A 22,255-nucleotide genomic window follows, 5' to 3' on the forward strand; every position below is an offset into this window, starting at 1 on the left:
TAGTTTGGTTAAAATCTACTCAATTGTTCTAATCATTAATTTTTTTTAAATTATGAATTTAATTTTATTCAATTATCGATTTTTAAAGTTTAATCCGATCGAAAAAATATGTGATCCTGATTTACTTAACAAGCACAATGTCTATTGCCCATTTGGCACCTCAGTTGGTATTACTCGGGGCCTTCGATGGAATTTTGGAACAAACCATTGCTAGATTGTTTGCAAACCAGGTTGCTCCCATGAGCCCAGTCAGGGCATTCGTGGTCGAAAAGATTAACCAATGGGGATGAGAAACTTGGTTGGTTCCAGGACACCATAAACAAGAGTCGTTTGGACAATTATTATTGGACACAGGGACAGCTAGGGGCGGCTGGCAGTGACCCGGTAATTAGTGCTTTTAATTTTTTTTTAAATTTTAAATTAACAAAAGTAAAATTACACTCCAGTCCCTTTAATAATAATAAATTGATTTAATTTTTTGAAAGTTATAAAGATATATACTTTTAAAATAGTAAAATTGTATCTCCCCTAAAAAACTTTTCTGACTTCACCCCTCAAATTGATATTAGTAATTATGGTTTCAATTAACCTTGTTTTCTACATCTTGGTGGTGTTTTGTTTCAAGTATAGGAATTCAATTGAGTATGATTGTGTTGAATCCTCGGAGTTTAGGTGAAACATAGGAAGATATCTAACATGATCAAGATCAACGTAGCTTTTCGCTAAATTATGGCTTCGGCCTCTCTATTATTCTAAAATTTAAAATTTAATCATTATATTTTAATATGTTGTAATTTAATCCTTTTAGGTTTATAGATAGGGTTAGGATGTAGGGATTGTCCAAAACGGGCATCAATTGAAGACTTAAACCTAAGTTTTTTTTTGTCCCTTAAATGGTTCAGTCTTGTAAAATATATAGGAGTTAACGATTAGAGTAAGATTTACAAACTCGTAAAAAAAAAACAAGATCAATTTAACTAAAATAGAAGTGAAGGGACCATTTTCGAAAATTTTATAAAATGCATGGACTAATTATAGAATTTGACCAAAAATGCTAAAAGATTCCGGTAATTTCATCTTGAAACTTTCCTCACTTCTCCTTCTTTCCAAACACATAATCTCAAACACAGGAAAAAAAATGGACAGCCAAAGTAAACACACTATCAGCAGCCGCCTGCAAGCCGTAAAGCAAAAATCTGGCAAATCCTACAATCAAATAGCCGAAGAAACCGGCTTAACCAACGTTTACGTGGCTCAGCTCCTCAAACGCCAGGCTCAGCTCAAGACTGAAACCGCTCCTAAGCTAAGGGCAGCCTTGCCCGAATTGCCTGAGGAGCTTCTCCATGAGATGATGAAACCACCGTTACGGTCCTATGATCCGAACCTTATCCAAGAACCCACTGTTTACAGGTTCTTCTTCTTACACAATTCATGTTAAATTATCCAAAAAAGAATATTTTTTTTAAATACCTTTTCTTTTTTGCTTTTTTGCAGGTTGAATGAGGCAGTGATGCATTTTGGTGAGAGCATAAAGGAGATTATCAATGAAGAGTTTGGTGATGGGATGTAAGTTGTTTTTTTTTTTTCAGTGGTTTATTTTGGGTGTATTTTTTGGCCATTCATTTCTTTGGATTGTTTAGGGTTTTGAGCTAATCAGTGAGTAGAAAATGAAAAAATTTAGCCTCCGGAACTTGTAACACAATTTGAATTTAGAAATAAAATCTGGATTTCTGATTGTTTTCTTGAGCAAAAAGATCTGTTTGGGGTGTTTGAGTTTAGGGGTAGAACAGGAATTAAGAGAGCTTAAGGGAGTTCGATGTAAAATTGTTCCGCACATTTGAAGTGTCTTTTGAGCTCATATCCTCATATTCATTGTCAAACACGAGTTATATATGTGTGTGTGTGTGTGTGTGTGTGTGTGTGGAGGGTCTTTGGAATATCATATCCTTGGACTTATGTTCGCATAAGTGTCAAGCATGGATTTCAGACAATAGGTGCTTAACAAAATATGGAGTCTTGGAGCATTTTGGGGGGGGTCGAGTTTCAATTTTCAAGCACGGAGAACTTAAACAAGCTCTGGGTGTCTAAATGATTTTAATTTTCATATGTCCATTCACTAATTCATGTTCATCGTTTTTGTTTAGCATGTCAGCTATAGACTTCTACTGCTCTGTTGACAAAGTTAAAGGCGTGGACGGGAAAGACCGTGTTGTCGTCACATTTGATGGAAAGTACTTGCCATACAGTGAACAGGTTAGTTGCCCTTCGGTTTTCTTTAGTTCATGAATGAAAACATAAATGATCATATGAATCTTGATTGTTTCTTGTTGATATGGAATACTCTTTTTTTGTTGTTGATTGTGGATGTAGGATTCTACTTCAGTTTCTATAGTTTGTCCTGATTGATTCCCGAGTTAGTTTTAACCTTGTGGTCCGATGTACTTCTAGTTTACCGTTGTTTAATCAGCCCATTTTTGAGTTCACCTTAATAACGGGAGTTGATCTTAGAACCTTAAGCTTCCTTAAGAAATGGACCGTTACCGCTTACCATGCTAGAACACTGGAAAACTTCTGTCATAATTGGTAAAAGAACCATAGGGATGAAACCTATATTACTCGTTTTTGTTTCTTGAATGAAACGTGATCGATGGTACAAATCCTGATTGTTTCTTGTTGATATGGAATACTCGTTTATGTTGTTGAAGGGTCTTAGGACAACAACTCACGTTGATCGTAGATCTAGGATTCTACTTCAGTTTCTATAGTTTGTCCAGATTGATTTCCGAGTTCAAATAGTTTACCGTTGTTTAATCAGCCCCCTTTCGAGTTCACCTTAATATCGAGAGTCAATCATAGAACGTTAAGAAACGGATCGTAACCGCTTACCAAAATTGGTAGAAGAAACTAGCATTTGCCCCATAGGGATGAAACCTATATTATTTGTACTCGGATATGACTCTTGGATACGGTTATAATCCAACATGGATATGTTCAATCATTTTTTTGTTTTTCAATGTATTTGGACAATCATCGAAGGGCTATATTCCCGTACTCACCTGCAAATTCCTTTCTAATGGCAGAAATCTGAGCATATGGTTTCAAGATTAAGGCTGCAATGAAAGCTGATGAACAGCCATATCCTGAAACCTTGGAGCTTCTTGTTGAAAGGAAAACAATAAAACTTGGTTTGTATATTCATTTATTATGTTACTCGAACTATTTATTTTTCTGTCTCCGAACATGCTCCGGCATATATCCGGACATGTATTGGATATACTCGTGTTTGACATTAATTTTGGAGTTCAAATAAACATGTCACAAGTTTTTCAGTGGCATTAAATTATCATTTGCAAGTTTTGGGTTTATTTTCTTTGAACTTTGGTTATGACATATTTTATGGTATGATTTTGAAGTTCTAATCTCCAATTCTCATAGAAATTATAGTAGAAAAAGAATAGGCTTTTTAATATTGAGAAAATTGTACTGTTAAACAATAATAAAAAGTTAATCAATTTTCCGTAAGCAAACATTTTAAAAGATGCTTGAGAAGATACAATTGAATTCAAATAAATCCACTGTATTTCTTTTTTCTTCTAGAAGTGACATTGAATTTTTTTCAATCAATTTGGTTTCTACTTTTTGTTGGTTAACATTGGCAAATTTCCCCAGTTTGGTAATTTGGTATTTGAACTTAGATTTCATTAAGATGTGATGAGATGTCACTCTCTCAAAATGTTACTACTTAGAAATTTTAATTTTTTTATAAAATCTAAAAATTCTTTAAAACAATTAAAACTGTCCCGGTGATGATGTGACATAATGTTAAATTGTCATGTCATCATATTTTAACATAATCTAAGTTTAAGGATCAAATTGAAAAAACTATCAAGTTTCAAGACTAATGTTGTAAAATACCAGAGACCAAGATGAAAACAATTGGTAAATACTAAATGTTATTTTATCCAGAAAAAGATGAAATAATTCAGTAGTTGGGTCTAATTCGAAGGCCAACTTTTTTCTATGGAAAAGCCCAAAATGTTCAAAGATAAAATGCCAAAACCTTTCTCAGTCCTTAAAACCCTAAGACTCATTCCACGACTCATCAGACGCGTCTCCCACATCACCAGATTCATCACCTTTGCTAAAGTCATTACCTTTCAATAGACTTTTTGGTGTTTGGATGCTGAGAAAATGTGGGAAAATGATGGGTTATGGTTGGATTAGGAAAGGAAGATACTATCTTGGTTCTTAGAGTTGTTTACTTTTTTGGGTTTGTCCTTTTTTTTCTTAAAGATTGATGCTTTATTAGCATTGATTGATTATTCAATATATATATATTCCTTTAATGGTGGAATGCCTGTTTTTATTTTATACGGTGCATGTTAGTCCATCTTGACAAAGCCAAAAAGCCTTAATAGGCAATGCTTAGTTTTGAATGCTAATGGACTTAAATCAAATATCTTTCCTCGCGATTTTTTTTTTTGTGCTGTACATTAAGGAGCTAAAATCAGTGAGGAAGATACACTAATAAATGGCTCATAGTTCTTGTTTTGAGTGTTTTTACTTGGGGTTCCATTTAGTCCATCTTGGCAAAGCTCAAATGTCTTATGAACAGTGTTTAGTTTTGAATGCTAATGGACTTAAATCAAATGCCTTTTTTCACTACTCTCTGTTCTCATCTTCCATGGAGTTCAGATCAGTGGAGATGACACATAAGTTTAAATTTCATTTACAATGTATGTGAATATTCATATAGATTTTACACAATTATGTAATGAGTCAATTTTTTCATGCTATGTCCATCTTGGCAAAGCTACTAGCTTTTAGACTTGGCAATGTGTAGCTTTGAATGCTAATGGACTCACATTGAAGGTCCTCTCATTACACTATTTTTGTGCTTTTCATCTATGGAATTGCAGAGTTATGGGAGAAGATACATGGATTTTCATGTTTCATTATTTACATTATTTGCATACTTGTTACTTAGCTATAAACATGAAGTGAATGCTAGTTTCATGCTTTCATTCATGGAGTTTTTAGAGTCATTGAAGAAGATACATAAATTTACATGTTATTTAGCTACAAACATGAAGTGAATCTTTTTGTTCATTGGAAGTTTGCTTGTAAGCTCTTTTCTTTGAATTCTAGTGGACTCACATTGAAGTCCTTGATAAGTCGATATGCTTATTTTGAGCTTTCATTCATGGAGTTTCAGAATTATTGGAGAAGATACGTAAAATTACATTTGATTTGCATACTTGTTAGCCACAAACATCAAGTGAATCTTTTTGTTCATTGGAAGTTTGCTTGTAGGCCCTTTTCCCTGAATTGGCAATGTGTAGTACTGGACTCGAATCAAAGTCCTAAATTTCGAGCTTTCGTTCATTGGAGAAGATACACAAACTTGTAATATATGGTGATTTTTCGAGTTTGATTCATATGTCGTGTTCTAATCACTTATGGCAATGGATGGTGTAGCTTTGAATGCTAATTGACTAACATTAAGTCGATTTGCTCTTTCTGAGCTTCCATTCATGGAGTTTTCAGAGTTATTGGAGATTATTGAAACATTAATTGGACTCTAAATATCATAGACCCTAATCCTCTCTTGAATTTGGTTTCACTTTATACCATTGAATGATCGTAAAAATGCAAACCAAACAAGATTTATGTATTTTCCACAAATGTAAATTAAAGGTCATAATGACAAAATTTATGCCACCCAACATCATAATTGAAATAAAGAAAATATTTATTAATGGTATTGAATCTTCAATTTTCAATTACAATATACCAAATATTAACCTAATTGATAACAAAAAGGTTTGTTCTTTTCACAATATATAGGGATGAGAAATAATTTTTAAACAAAAAGAGAGGTAATAATGGTAGCTTTAATTTAGGGTAGATTTTGGAATTGGTATCGGTTTATTGACTTTTTAGTAATTTATTACTAATATATAATGTTTCAACGAATCATTCAAATTATGCTCTCATTTTGGACTAATGACAGCAATCCATGCATCCATGCAACGTGAGCTTTGTAGTTTAGTGGTGTCCAATTCCACCACCTCCACCAGCCCCTCCGCCAAAACCACCTCCTGCACCACCGCCAAATCCACCTCCACCTCCAGCTCCTGCTCCACCTCCAAATCCACCACCGGCTCCACCTCCAGCACCACCTCCGAATCCTCCACCGCCACCAGCACCACCTCCGAATCCTCCACCAGCACCACCTCCAACACCGCCACCGAAACCACCACCTTTACCAAAGCCGCCGCCACCGCCAATGCCACCACCCTTTCCAGCTCCACCTCCAAGGCCTCCTCCTTTGCCAATACCACCTCCAAGTCCACCACCCTTTCCAATTCCACCTCCAAGTCCACCACCCTTTCCAATTCCACCTCCAAGGCCTCCTCCTTTGCCAATACCACCTCCAAGTCCACCACCCTTTCCAATTCCACCTCCTTTTCCTATTCCACCACCATGTCCTCCTCCAAGTCCGCCTCCCTTTCCTATTCCACCACCAAGGCCTCCTCCTTTGCCAATACCACCTCCAAGTCCACCACCCTTTCCAATTCCACCTCCTTTTCCTATTCCACCACCATGTCCTCCTCCAAGTCCACCTCCCTTGCCAATCCCACCGCCAAGGCCTCCACCTTTTCCAATCCCGCCACCAAGTCCACCACCCTTGCCAATGCCACCACCAAGTCCACCACCCTTTCCAATGCCACCACCAAGTCCACCACCCTTTCCTATGCCACCACCAAGTCCACCACCCTTTCCAATGCCACCACCAAGTCCACCACCTGCTCCACCTCCACCACCAAGCCCTCCACCTGCTCCACCTCCAAGTCCACCACCACCACCAGCTCCACCTCCAGCACCACCACCAAAACCACCTCCAAGACCTCCACCTCCACCTCCACCTCCACCAAAACCACCCCCACCACCAAACCCACCTCCCTTAGTCAAAAAGTACTTCTCATCCGTATTTACCACATTCTTAGCAACTACATTCACCACAAACACATTAAAACAAAGCAAAGAAAACAAGACAACTCTCTGAGCAAAGCACGCCATTTTTGTTTTTTTGTTCAACTTTAGCTACGTTCATGAGATGGATGAAACCCCAAAGTGCTTTTATAAACCAATGGGGTCGCATTAAATCATCTCAACAACTAACTGTTGGCCACATTTAATGTAATATTAACCACTATTATCAAGTATCAAAAACCAACCTTTTTCTGAGTAAGTTGTATCTCAAAAACCAGCTCACGAGGTTACCTTTTATTTTGCTCATCATTAGATCAACCCCTTGATTTGTTATCTTACATACTACTAAACCCTAATTAATTAACTCCAATACCAATAGGCTTAAATTTGGTGTGCGTATATATATAGCCAACTAAAAGTTAGCTTTGTTTCTATCATGCATGTAACCCAACGTTCAAGAACTCGATTTTTGTATATAAAAATATTTGTAATAATAATAATTTAAAGTCGAGAAAGGATCATATGAAACTGTGATTCCACATCATCATTATCCCTTTCCAATAACAGACTAACAAATCAGATTTTTTCTCCTGATTTTTTGCATTTTTAGTTGGATTTGAATTTTTACAAAAGAAAAAAGTTAAAAATTAAGAGGAAAAATCTAATTTATTATTCTTCTATTAAAAATGAATAAGGATGACGTGAAATCACAGTTTCATACAATAACTTCTCCCAATATTAAATACCACAAATATTTAAACCAAAAGGAAACCTAAGTTTAATCATCACTTTAAAGCACCTTTATATAGGTCACCAATGAGGTCATGATATGTAGGTAATAGTCTCATCAATCATTTTTTTTCTATGAATAAGGTACTTTCTTTTTTATCCATAGGTTTATTTCATTAAAAAGCTCTTAAAATAAATATAGATAATTTATTTTTTAACAAATGAAAATATGTATAGAAGGAGGGAATCGATTCGATATATTTGTATGCGATTAGTATTTTAATAATCCAACCATTATAGTTCATATTCCGTTCATATATATAATGCATGGCAAACTTGATATTAATTTAAATTTTCTAACTATTTGCTTTACCAACCATTAAATAAATATTATTAATATATACAATGTTTCATATTAATATGATAGAAATATTGGACTAGTTCGAAATTTTACGTATATAATAAATACAATTATATTGATAAATTCACAAGTTGGATCGTTAAATTATTAATCGTACAAAAATATGAAAGCTAATGTAAAACTATTTTAATTTTATACATTCATACAATACATTAAATATAAATGCTTTATTTATACTAATTTCCTTTTTAGTTAATATTCTTATGAACTTTTCAAGAGTAAATGTATATATGTGTGTATATATATATCGAAGTCCTATGTTTGAAGAAATGTATGGATAAAAAAGTTTCAAACTCACATTATATGTATGAATATAGGAATACTCTTTTTAATCCAAACCAGAAATATTTTGATAAATCACTGAATCCAAGTACTATAACCTATTATTTCATGCTGCTCAACAACTTGCTGTAGCTATCGGTATTTTCAGCCATATACACACCCATAAAAGTAATATATATAAACCCTAGAAATTTTAACAAATTAAACCCTCTTTGGAAAGAAATCGAGTATAACATGGACCGGTATTTATGTTAAAAGGGAATCATGGTTTAGAGTAGTGATGAATCTTGGCATTAAGTTATGGGGAGTTTAATTAAAATTTTCAAAATCTAATGAGAATTTTTAAAAATTTTGAAAAAAAATCACGGTTTCAAATTTAAACTATATAAACGTTAATTTTTAAATAATGAATAGTTTTTATTGAAAAAACAAACATATTCCATGACTCATCCCTATATCCAAAAAATGATTAAATAGATTTAATATGCACATGCATGGGTCCAACTTCAACCAACCCCCTTTGAAAGTTAAGAAAATTGAAAATGAAAGGTAATAACTAATTAATTAATCTATTTTTTTTCTAAAAAAAATAAAAATAAAAAAGAAATCCAAAAGTACATAAACATTGCTGTTGAAAATGCATGCATCATTGATAATATCCATGTGCTTGGTAGATAGGCAAATTTATTGCTATTGGTGTTATAGTTTTTTTTCTTTATTTTTGCTTAATAATTTCTTTGTCATTGCATTTATAATCTTTCTTAAAATAAACAGATAAGTAGCTAAAAAGAGAAAATATTAGTAGTTGAATGTCTTCTCTTCAAAAAAGAATTTAAAAAAAAAAAAGATAGTTTCTTGATTTTAAAGTAATTGCAAATATGTCCTATGTTCACCCACGACAATAATTTAATGCAAGGATTTTATAGGTCAGATTATTTATCTAAGGCATCACACCGCATCTAATCGCCCATCCAAACTCCACCTAAGTCGATAAATTTGTTTTGATTTGAATTTAAAATTTCTTTTATGAGAGGTTTAAGATTATTAAGAACATTAATTTGGGTTTATTTAGTTTATTTTAATAATGTTATAAAAAAGTATTATTTCATGAAATTATTTTATTTAAATTTAGTATAAATTTTCATGCATGATTGATTGCGGAAAACAAGAGACCAATGCATTACATCATAATCATATACATATAAAAAAAATCAGAAAGGAAATTTCTCAATCAACATTAGATATGTAAGAGTATGATTTCGGGTTAATGTTATTTTTGGTTCTTAAATTTGATAATTATGTTCATTTTGGTCCCTAAATTTTGAAAAATATGAAAGTTTGATGACGTGGTACAACCTCAAAGTATTACGTTATCAAATCTTGATGGAATCCAAATTTAATACCCAAAATGTGTCTAATTATCAAATTTCAAATACCAAAATAAATAAAAGAAATAAATACAAATATGAAAGTGAATCTAATTGTAAAGTTCATGGACCGAAAAATATATCAACCTTATCATTTAACTTTAGCAACACAGACATAGGATCGGTATTGTATTGATACCATTTGTATCATTACATACCAATTTCAAAACAAAATGAAATAATACAAATAGTATTTTGATTTAATTATCCGACATCGTTAGATCAAGAATTGGTTTAGGTGTCAGTCCAAAATAAAGGATTTGACTGATTGACTCGCGAATCGGTTGAATGAAGTTAAAAAAAATTGATTGACTAACGATTTAATCAATTTTCTCTATTTTTATTTTTAAAATTTATTAAAATTTTAATAATTTATTCAATTAATAATATAAATGGATAAAATTAAAAATTGTTAATATAATAGATTCGATATTTAAATACTTGCTATTTGACATATATCAATTAAAAGTGATTTTTTTTTTGGAGGGGGGATTGAATGGGTTTTCTCAACGCTGTGTCTACATGGTATGTGTAAATCAAATAATTAGCCTCCGACTTTTGACTGATTTAATGGTGCCCCTACTTGATAGGCCCAGGCTTCAACCTTTGGCGTCGGCGTTCCACCACCGTCACAGTGTGGCAGTAGGGGGTTGGTATCATTTTAATGTAACAGATTGGATCCAACTCTTAAAACTTTGTAATATATCCAAATATATAAATATCTAGAATGTATTGAATGCACCAAAATTTGATTTTTAATGAATGCATTTTAAGAGTAGTGTTGATAAAAAATAGAAGTGGTGAAGGTGGTTGGTTTGTTTTTCTTGAAGATAGGGTGGAGAGTCGTTGAGTATAGGATATTTTGATTTGACAAAGGAAGAGAACGATAATAGATTGCTTAATCTTAAAGTTTAAAAAATTAGAAGAAGTTATTGGTTCGTCTGTTTAACTTGTTTGTTCAGTTCGATTAAATAAATTATTAAAAAATTCATAAAAATAAAAAATATATATATTAAAAATTTAATTCAACGAACTTTTTTTTTCGGTTTAATCAGTTTATACTAATTCCTAGATCAATCGATTCAATGTCTTTCTCCAAACTAATATACCTCAATCAATTCCCAATTCAACTAATCCAATATTCAAATAACCTTCCTTAATCCTCTCCCTCAAATTCTCAGCTTTATACATACAAGCCATCCCCTGTCCTAAGGTGTCGTGTGGTAAGTCACTATTACTACAGTAGAGGTTACAAGCCAATAGTCGAATACTATAGGGCCAGGTAAGTTGGTGCTATGATGGTCTTGGGTGGCGCTGCTTGACTCTATAGTCCTTTGCTATGACAATTAATGAATGGGCCCTTCAGGCCCTATATTCTGCTGGGCTTTTATCAATCATCGAGGCCTTCTCAAAGACCATGTATATATTTTTATTTTATGTTTTTTATATTTTGGATAAACTACGTTAATAGATATTTAATTATTACTTACTATCGTTAAATTATTAACGGGAAGATAGCTTCACAAGTTTTAAAATTAGTATAATAGCAATTTTAACTTTTAACCTTATGCATTGTGTCAATTTGATATTGGTTCTAAAAAAATAACTCTTAATAATTTAAATTTTTTTTCAACTTTGTTTTTCTTTCTAACCCCTTCACTTAAAAAGCCAAAAATAAATAAATTTATAAATCTAATTTGATCGAAAATATAAAAAAATGAAAATACTCACAAATCAAATATTATAACTTAATTGATTTAAAACCCCCTCATATTATAACTTTTTTTATAAGGAAAAAAATGGTTATATATGGCAAATTTTGCTCATAATTCTTTTAATATTTGTCCTCACAAATTGTGGTTTTTTTGGAAGTAGGTTCATATGTCTCCACTACTTTAATTTGGCTAAAAGAATAAATATGAAATTGAAAAGATGAATAAAATGGTCCAAAAGCAAAAAGGAAACCATGTGGAATTTGTGGCAATGAACATAGAAATTCCACAAGATTCGTTTTGGTACAAAAGCGCCACAATAATTAATATTATTAATTGGTATTAATTTAATTTAACTATGTTAAGACTTTCCATATTCACCCTTTAAATAAAATACCATTAATTGATTTCTAATTCAACCGGTTAAATCGAATAAAAAATATAAATTTTATTAATAAAGTAATTTTAAGATATTGTTTTATAGGTACTTTAATGATCATAGTGATAAACCAAGGTCATTTGATCATTGGTGATTTTAAATAATTTTTTAACAGGTTCTGATTATATTTTAATTTATTTTTTGACATAATATTTAGAACTATCTATGGTCCTTCTCTAACTCATAAATAGGAGGATAATGCACTTTATCACACTCAAATTCACGTCCTCTTATATTGATCACAATACCCATGCCAATCGAGCTAAGAATCGATTTGCAAAAAAACAACAACAATTCAACCTATTTTTAATTTTTTTTTATTTTAGATTAACTATAACGATATAGATTACTTGATTTTAAATTATTGTGGTGTTACATAAGCAAAAATAACATTGATATTAATAATAAAATTATATAATGAAAGCAACAACTTTAAATTTTATTAAACCAACCATTAATAAAATATGTATAACTCATAGTTATTTAATCTTCGTAGTAAAATATATTACTATCATAGTTCAAATAATATTCGTTGTTGCGCCAAGTCATTTAAATTAAATAATTTTTTATTTAAATTTAATTCAGCTCATAAGTCCAAAATTTTTAGGATCAAAAATTGATGATCGAATTGGTTAATTATTGGTCCGACCAATTTAATTAAATAAAATATTAAAAATTAGCTGAATTATTTTTTAACCCATCCAATAAATTTATACAAATTTATGACTCCTTAGTAAATTCTCGATACAGATAAGCATAATCTAACCCAAAGTCAAAGTCTCCAATTTAATAGTGGCATTGATGTTGATTTCTTAGCCATTCTCTATGCATTATCTTCACATATTTTATATCTCCATTACAAAAGCACTTTATGGATAAGTTCTTGTATATATTGCTTTTATTTTTCAATTCTATAACTTTTTCTATCTTCAAAAATTATATTAAACAATAAATCTTAAGTCAACATCTTATTTAAATTAAAAAATAAATAAAATTAAGGAGCACAATAGCAAATTTATCAACCTTATTTGAAACTTCATTAGAGGAGGAAAAGAAAATGATTAAGTTTGGTTGTTAATCCCTATATTATGTATAGTTGTGGATTTAGTCACTGTATTCTAATTTAATCAATTTTAATCACTGTACTTTTTGAGTTGACCAATTTCAATCTCTATAATTTTTAAAATTTAAAATTTTAACATTGAACCAAAAGGTAACAATTAAATCTATTAGGTCAAATTCTGTTATTAGTCTCGGAAGTCATAGATTTAATCACCGTTCTCAAATTTGATCATTTTCAATTCTTATACTTCTCAAAATTTTAAATTTTAATCCTGACTCGAATAATAGCAATCAAATTCATTATCTAAAATAAACGTGGCTTTTCTTTGAATATTATGTAAGAATAGCAAACTAACATGACACTACACGTGTGATAATATATTTGCTGCATAAAATTTTAGAAATAAAAAAATTTAATTAAACACATTTAGTATCCACTGTTTAGTTAAGATTGAAATTTTAATATTTGAAAAAATATAAGAACTAAAAATGATCAAATTAAAGTACATGAACTAAATCCATAATTTACATATAGTACAAGGATTACTAGCATAATTTAACCAAAAAGAAACTATCTTATTTGAAAGAAAAGAAGGTATTTCCGTCATTTCAAAAGCCCAATAATGGCATTGCCGTCATTTTATCTAAAGCAAAGGACAGTTTCAAAAAAAACCCCAATCATATAATGCTTTTATTATTTTTGATCACTCATTTTGTTGTGGTATTTTCCTCTTGTTTTTCTCTCTTTTTTCTTTTTCCCTCTTTTCTTTCGCCTGCCTGTATTTTGCTGTTATTTTAGATCTCTTCTACCGTTTTCCTCCGCCACCAGCCGGCGGCTCCACCGCTTATCCGCCGTCCGTACACCCAGATTTTTAAAACTCTCTTTGGGTTAGCACCGCTTGTTTTTCATCTCCAAAATCTGTCCCTTTTCTTAAAATATATTTTTTAAAATTTTTGATTTAATAAATTTGGGGTTTGTTATGAAAATGTATGTTTTCCAGTTTTTTTTAATTTTATTGATAAATTTTTAAATTTTAACGTTGGGCATTTTGGCTAATTTGTCATTTCTCCAATTTGTACGTTTCCGCTTGCTTATTGATAAAGTTGATTTGACAGTTATTCAAGTGAAAAGGGTAAAAAATATCAATTTTCTCATTTGACGTTTTTGCCTTTACATAACGATGGTTTAACGGAATTAACCCTCTTCTGACGTGGCATGAAAATGAGTCATCACCCGCATAGTATTTTGACACCTGGGATCTCAAGAAAGCGTAAAGAGAGAGAACCTTTTTATTCATTTAAACCGTCAATGCCGGTTCAATCACCGGTTTATACCGGTCCTAAACCTCTACCCTCCTCTAATTGTTCGAACCAGCTTTTAGCTGGTTACATGGCGCATGAGTTCTTGACGAGAGGTACGTTGTTGGGTCAAAAATTCGACCCGGCTCGATCAGAGGCTGTTCCGGTAATCGGCTCACTGGCTGGACCGAGAAAACCGGTTGTTAAGCTGGAAACTGAACCGAGGAATCTTAAGAAAGAGAGCCAACGTTATGCTGACGTGGCGAGAATTTTGAAGGACGATGGGACCCACATTCCGGGAATCGTTAACCCTACTCAACTTTCAAGGTGGATCAAGATGTAAAAAAGGAAAAAGAAGATTCCCCAAAAATTTGATATGACGTGCCGATATGTGATTGGATGAAAATTCATATCCACGTAATTGAAGTTAGTACTCTTATGCATCTGATTATCCCTATCTTTTTCGAGACCGATTGTGAGTTTTTCTTCTTGGGTAATGTTAGTTAATCTATGTTTTTTTTTCTTTAATTCGACGTAAGTGTTGTTTTGTTTTTATTTATATTAGATTATTGCACGTTTATAAAAAATAAATTATTAAAAATTTAAATTTATTTAAAATAATAAAGTTAAAGCTTTGAAAATAATAGTTTTCTAGGTTAGGGTTTATTATATAAAAATAACCTTCGTAATGATATAATTTATCTTATAAAAACAATTTTTATTATTTCTTAACTAAATTCACGTATAGTTGATTCTTTATATCAACTTAATTAATATTTTTAAGGATAGTATTTGATTAAAACACCATAGGAATTTTTATATTAAGAGTTCGATTACTTATCACTCTCTCTATTAAGAAAATGAATAAATTATTTTTTTGTATGTTAGATCAAATAGCAAACTAGTCATTCTGTTAAAAAATTTATCTATTTTTACTATTAAAAATAGTAATGTACATCAACATGAGGTACACATGGTACGTCATGTGTCACGGTCTGGTTATATCAATACAAATAGATATAATTTTTAGCTTAAATAACTAAACTACTCGTTGATCTAATGTATAGTAAGTAATTTACTCGTTTTTAAATAAAAAATAAAATATAATTGAATCTTTACAATACTCTTACTCAAAGGTTTGCATTGGCTTTGAAGTAATCTCTAGTTCATGTGCTTAGGTAAAGGTTGGTCCTTTTACTGTATAATACAGAATATGTAAATATTTTTTTGTGACTGATGAGAAAATAATTAATTTTATGAGTTGTATTTACTTAAATTAAAAAGTAAATGATTTGATATTAGTTTAAATTATGGCTTGTATATCTATTGAACTAACTTAAAAAATTCACTTATAAAATCAATTATCATTTGAATTGATTTTGACATATTTTAATTAAATTTATTTGATAAAATTAACTTAAAAAAATTTAATTGATATAAAAACAAATATTTCAAGATGTTTTTCTGTTCAAACTAACCAAATTGATTGAGTCGAAAATTTATTAACATTATGAGTTAGATTTTGAAAAGCTTCAACAATGCATTTTCATGGAAGCAAGAAAATTAACTTGACATCGTTGAGAATCTGATGCCACAAAAATCTTGCGAATTTTTCACATCTCCGAACTAGTACCTTCTTTTTATATATAAAAGAAAAATGAAAATCAAATAGTCTAAAACAACCACATAATCAAAAGCCTATTTTAGAATCCAACAACAATGAAAATCTTAACACCCTTGCAAAGCTAAATCGTAAGCAATGGGAAAATACTTTAAGCATTTTCCCTCCATACAAACAAGCTATAAGAGAAAGTCTACGCCGCCTTGATTGCAACTGATGATCGTGCTTTTAGGTTGAGGAAGATGGCCCTGAAATATTAGCAAGAAAAAACTTATATCATTCGGACTTTTCATTTCTTTTGACATATTCATACCAAGAAAATAAATATGAAATATAATTTTCGATAAAAGTATCATGAATACTCTTGTACTAAGAGCCATACAATATTGTGCCTTTTTTACTAAAAAATGAGAAATTAGTCATTGTAGGATAAATTAAAAAGCAAACAGGTCATTTTATTAAAAGTTTCATTCATTTTTACAGTTAAAAACTGCTGTAGCTGACAGAACAACCATGTGCACCTCATGCTGATATACAAATACTAGTTTTTAATGGTAGAAGTTGATGCTAGTTTGCTCTTTGGTATAACTTACAGAGATTAATTTGCCTATCCTTTTAATAAAGGAGACAAAATGCAATCCGACTCCTAATACAAGAGTCTATAATCTTCCAATTATACGGAAAACTTTGAAAAGAAAATTGCATATACTTGTGTCGGGGATACAAATACGTACCCGACATTCCGTTCCAAGGCAATAAACGGAAGAAAAATATGAGAGAATGAGGAAGAAAAGGGCTCACCAGCACGAAGCGACGAAACTGTGAAACAAAACCCGGAACTGCAGAGGCATGTACTGGTAGTTTATCCACCCAACTATAGGCCAAAACTGCAAGTCATAAAACATCAACATACTCATATTAGATATATATCCGTATCTAACACTTATCTCAAATTTGAGTATCTATTCCCATATACCCTCCATGCAGTCAATTGAACACTAGGATAATCCTTTCTAACTTTACTCCTTACTAAACCCCATGGTCTTCCTGTAAAAAACAATAACATAATAAATATCATTAGTTATTCGGATTTGAAATGTGTCACATATGTTTGATTATATCTATGTTATTCGGATTTGGGGTCTCTTTTTCAATTTAATACCGTAAAGCATTTTGAACAATATCGAGTATAAGTGTAAGATATGGATATATTCATTTTGTTATTTCATAGTTGTTTTGTGTGTATTTAAGATTATATTCTCGTATTTATGTACAAATATGAATCAAACACAAATCGATAATATGAAGGTATGAATACCTTCAACCACTAATCCATAATACATCATGAAGAAAAAATTGTTCCAAGGTGAAGAGGTCATCTGTTCCAACAACACCTAAAGGAAAATAAAAAGGAATAATTCGAATTTTCCAAGAAAAATTAAACAGTAAAAGACAATATGAGCATCGTGTTTTTTTTGGTTAATATAACTTTTAGACTCTGAATTTGACAATCAAGTCCACTTTGATACCGGTCCACTTTGTAGGTGTATTTTAGTCTTGAACTTAAACAAAAAAAAAAATGCAAGCACTAAAATGGACTTAATTTCCAAGCTCAGGGACTAAAAGTCATATTAACCCTTTTTTACCTTCTTTGCAACAATTTTACTTCCTTTCTTTCCCCTGAAAATGATATCCATCACTTTATGAAGGAAGTGTCCAAATGGTCCTGAATATGCAAATCCATAAAGCTGCAAAGGGAGAATTCAATTTCTCTTTCTTCATTTTTTTTTCCTCTCCCAATTTTCTTGACATCCAAACATCAAACACGTAGAGAGCAAAAAAGAAAAAAAAGTCAACTCCATACCATGATGAGAAGCAATCTTCTCAATTGAATCCTTTTAACCCCAGAAATCTTTTGAGCTATTAAATCACTACAACCAGCTAAACACCCAGCTGTAATTGCCTGCAAAATCACCCCCCAAAAAAATCAAATAAAAAAATCAAACAAACACCCATTGATCAAAATTGAAGCAAGAGTCTAATAAAGTAATCAGTTTGAAAACATGGGTATTGATCAAAAAGAGATTTCTTTTTGTTATTTACCTTGGTTCTAAGAGGGTGAACTTGAAGTTGAATAAGGTATTTTCTCCAAGCTTCTTGGGTAATATCAGACATGGTGAAACAGAAAAATAAAAATAAAAATCTGCTTAAAAGGCTTTGATTTTGTTAAGAATATGACAAGAGAGGGTTTGTTAATGGAGTTTTTGGATTTGAGATTTTTTAGGACATGACAGAGTACGAGAATGGGAAGGGGATCTGTTATAAAAATGACAGCTTTGGGAGGCTTTAGTTGCTGGGTAGTGGGTAGTTGCGTTTAAGTTACACATGCGTGCGTGGCTACCATTTTCTCTTTGGTCAAAGTCTTTCAAGCACGTGTTTTTTCTTGGTTAAATTTGGCTACTAGTCTATGTACTTTGTGAATGTTGTGGATTTAGTCCATGTACTTTTAATTTAATCAATTTTAGTTTTTTTACTTTTCAAATTGGTCAATTTTAGTCCATACACTTTTTTAATTTTGAAATTTTAGTCCTAACCCGAATAGTAGTAGTTAAATATGTTTGATTAAATTCGATTACTAGAATGTGTACGATTGTAGATTCAATCTATATTTTTCAATTGGATCACTTTAAGTCCTTATTGAATTTTAAAATTTTAATATTAGCACAAATGACAGTCATTAATCTATTAACAGGATTTTTAGTGAGTACTATGTGAAAATAATAAGTTACATATGATAATATATTTTTCGTAACAAATATTGGAAATAACAAAAGTTAATTTAATTAATTTAATAACTATATTTGGTGATGATTTAAACTTTAAAATTTAAAAAGTATAGGACTAAAAGGTAACTAAATTAAAATATAAGGATTAAATTTATAAATTTTGTAAAACATAGGGACTAACAGCAGAGTTCAACCTTTTCCATTGTTTAAAGAAAAAGGATCGTGTAAAATGGTGGCTTAGAAATGCACGACTAAGATTATATCGGTTGGGTTGAGAAATGTTTCCGTCTGACTAGAAAGATTAAATCGATTTTTGAGTGAATTATGATTGAATTTGAGATAAAAATCAGTTGAACTGATTTTAAAATTTTTATGATATTTTAAAATTTTATTCAATTAAAATTAAATTGAATGTCGAATTGAAAATCAATAATTTGATTGTTTTAATCATTAGTTTGATTTTCAAACCATGATGACTACATGTAAATTTGTACGTGAATTGTGTTGCCTATTCAAGTCGAAAGTAAACTTATTTACCGGTCGAGATACTCGTCCAAATTTGAATTTTCATTCAAAATATGAAAAGATTTGGACAAAAATAAAATATTTGAAAAATGGACTTAAACAATAAAAATTAGAGTTGTTTAAAATATTGATCAAAATTGAGCTTCAAATTCGAAGCCTAAGACTATCATATTTTTATATTAGAAAATGTTAAGTTATCTATATTTAAAATTTTAATAAAATAAAAAATTAAAGCATCAAATGTTAAATTAAAAATAATATATTTTAAAACGAGTTTGAATTAGTCATTTAAAAATATTAGTAAGCTTCAGTAAAGTTTTATATCCATATTTTGGGTTGAGCTAGACTTGGGCAAAATATCTATACTATTAATAAAGCCCCTGAATGAGTTGGTGTCATGGATTAACTGGGTACCAACTCAGTTAAGAAATTATGAAAATATTCTTCCTTAATTAAAATGAATCATATTATTCGAGGGTATTTTAGCCTTTTTTAAAATAATTATAGTGCATTTAGTATTATTTATTTAGATATATTTATGTGTTTAAATTTCGTTTTACTCATAAATTAATCTATTTTTTCATTTTAATATTATGCATATTTCATGTGTTATTATAATTAATTAATTTCAAATAACACGTTTCATTATTTATTATTTCTTATTATTAAACACATATTTAAATTCTAAATTTATTATTTTCACTTACATATAGAATTTCTAATAAAATATTACCATCATACCTCGATGAACTCATCCAATATTTAAGAGGGAATAGACAAATATGTTAGATTCAATAAATTGGTTGTAGAAAAAAAAAACAATTAACTCGTAAAATATATATTCCAATTTTTAATAAAAATATATAAATAATAAATAAAATTAATACAAGTGAGCATAATTAAGTTTAGGTCAACTAATTATAAATAATGATAAATTTGGTAAATATTTGAGGTCCATATTTTAGTATGAGTCAAGCTTGAACACCTATGTATGATATTAATATTGTAACAGACCAATTCTACCCGGCCCACTATAAACAAAAATAACAAAATAAATAAAACCAAATAAATAAGAGTCCAAAGTCTAAATTACAATGATAGCCCATTTAAAAAACAGTATGCCCAAAATTACAAACCCAAAGGACCCAAATCAGAGAAACCCTAATGGCCCAAGTGGCCCAAAAACCTAAACAGTGTTCAAAAATAGAAACCCTAATCTAGCCTGCGCGCCGCTGTTCCTTCCCACCTCAGCGTCACACCCTAACCTCTGCCACCGTCAACCACCACCTGCAAGGACAGAACAAACACACAAAAGAAACAGTGGCAAGAACAGTAGAAAAATAGAAAAATAATAGTGTAGAATCAGCTATAAAAAGCCTAAAAACCCAATTGTAAGGGGACTTTAAAAAAAAGATAAGAGAAATTGAATACAAAAAAGCAAAAAAAAAGGTGATTTATTTTTATGTTTTATTTATTTTTAAGCAAAAAAAATATATATATATAATATATAAAAAATGGGGACCTTCCGCCTAACTCTATTTTCGCATCGTCGTCAGGAGCCTCGTCTCCTCCTATCCCAAAAGCCGTCAAACCAGCGAACAAAAAAAAGGGAAAGATCGAAACTTTTTTTTCTTTTAAAGGGTTTTGGCCTTCAGATCTGGGTTTGGGGAATTGAAAGGCCAAAAAAGGGCCATCTTTTGCATTTTCGGCCACTGAGAGCGGCGGCGCCCGTCACTGGCAACCAGTGGCTGATACGAGTCTAAAATTTGAGTAGAGAAAGAAAAGAAAATTTGAAAAAGAGAATAGAGAATTGAGAAGATAAGAGAATTCTGAAATTGTTTTTTTCTGATTTTCTTGATAACTGCTTCCCCATGCAATACATGCAATTTAAAGAAAACTAACAAAGAAATGACGTGGAACAATTCTGTTATAACCAAAACGCTCCGTCTTACTAATTCCCAAAACTCCCTGTTTTAATTAAAATTCGCGAATTTCTTCTGCTAGTTTTTTAGCTCATAACAATAATCCCTTCCCGGATAACAGCCTTGTCCTCAAGGCTGAAAATGAGGAAATTTGGCTTGGATTGCACTGAAGGATTCCCATGTTGCATCTTCGGGGAAAGAGTCAAAGCTTGACTCCCTTTCTTAACTATCATTCAGTCAATAATGCGAACCGGCTCTTTTGGTAAAGCACCATGAGCATCCACCAGTGGCAATTGAGTTTGAGTTGGAGCAGAACCCACATACTTCTTCAATTGAGAAACATGGAATTTAGGGTGAATCCAGGAATTTTGTGGGAGTTGCAAAGTATAAGCCACTGCCCCTACTTTCTGGATCACAGGCAAAGGTCCATAGTACTTTGGGGACAGTTTCTGATTGGAAATCTTCCAAATCGATTGTTGTCTGTAAGGTTGCAATCGCAAGTAAACCATGTTACCAACTTGAAAGCTTCTCTCAGAGCGGTGTTTGCAAAATGCTTCATACGAATCTGAGCTTTCTTGAGGCAAAACTGGAGTAACTTTCTGGTAGCCTCCTGAGCTTGTAAACTTCGATCCACGACTGCCACAGAAGAAGCACTCGCCAAATAAGGCATGTGTGTAGGTGGGGGCTGTCTATACAAAGCCTCATACGGGGTGAGCTGAATAGAGGAATGATAGGAAGAATTATACTACCATTCAGCAAGTGGTAGCCATTGTAACTAGTGTGCAGGTGTTTCCCCTGTCATACACAGCAAATAATTTTCAATGCATCGATTCAGGACCTCAGTCTGGCCATCCGTTTGAGGGTGGTAGGCTGTTGACAATAAGAGCCTAGTTCCCGATTTCTGAAAGAGTTCTTGCCAAAAACTACTAATGAAGATTCTATCCCTGTCCGATATGATGGAATCAGGCATGCCATGCAGTTTGTAGACTTGAGTCAGATATTCATGGGCCACATTTTTAGCTGTATATGGATGA

General features: G+C 31.5%; 4 protein-coding genes across 4 annotated transcripts; 2 read left to right on the forward strand and 2 right to left on the reverse strand.

The window, feature by feature from the left end:
* Window positions 1–1,049: 1,049 nt before the first annotated feature.
* Window positions 1,050–3,346, forward strand: LOC121221037 (cyanate hydratase). The gene is made up of 4 exons (XM_041101380.1): window positions 1,050–1,410; window positions 1,495–1,566; window positions 2,145–2,253; window positions 3,081–3,346. The coding sequence occupies exons 1-4, from the start codon at window positions 1,052–1,054 to the stop codon at window positions 3,117–3,119; spliced, it is 579 nt and encodes a 192-aa protein (XP_040957314.1). The 5' UTR covers window positions 1,050–1,051; the 3' UTR covers window positions 3,120–3,346.
* A 2,388-nt stretch (window positions 3,347–5,734) lies between these two features.
* Window positions 5,735–7,134, reverse strand: LOC121221038 (glycine-rich cell wall structural protein). Its single transcript, XM_041101381.1, has one exon. The coding sequence runs from the start codon at window positions 7,081–7,083 to the stop codon at window positions 6,049–6,051; it is 1,035 nt and encodes a 344-aa protein (XP_040957315.1). The 5' UTR covers window positions 7,084–7,134; the 3' UTR covers window positions 5,735–6,048.
* Window positions 7,135–13,764: 6,630 nt separating this feature from the next.
* On the forward strand, window positions 13,765–14,895 carry LOC107929020 (uncharacterized). Its single transcript, XM_016860343.2, has one exon. The coding sequence runs from the start codon at window positions 14,285–14,287 to the stop codon at window positions 14,708–14,710; it is 426 nt and encodes a 141-aa protein (XP_016715832.1). The 5' UTR covers window positions 13,765–14,284; the 3' UTR covers window positions 14,711–14,895.
* Window positions 14,896–15,985: 1,090 nt separating this feature from the next.
* LOC107929018 (peroxisomal membrane protein PMP22) lies at window positions 15,986–18,335 on the reverse strand. The gene is made up of 7 exons (XM_016860339.2): window positions 18,092–18,335; window positions 17,853–17,951; window positions 17,635–17,736; window positions 17,307–17,382; window positions 16,965–17,035; window positions 16,790–16,875; window positions 15,986–16,236 (listed from the first exon to the last, which is right to left on the reverse strand). Exons 1-7 carry the CDS (start codon window positions 18,161–18,163, stop codon window positions 16,182–16,184), a joined length of 561 nt encoding a protein of 186 aa, XP_016715828.1. The 5' UTR covers window positions 18,164–18,335; the 3' UTR covers window positions 15,986–16,181.
* Window positions 18,336–22,255: the final 3,920 nt, after the last annotated feature.

The sequence above is a fragment of the Gossypium hirsutum genome, chromosome D09, assembly GCF_007990345.1.
Source record: "Gossypium hirsutum isolate 1008001.06 chromosome D09, Gossypium_hirsutum_v2.1, whole genome shotgun sequence".
NCBI classification, from domain to species: Eukaryota; Viridiplantae; Streptophyta; class Magnoliopsida; order Malvales; family Malvaceae; genus Gossypium; species Gossypium hirsutum.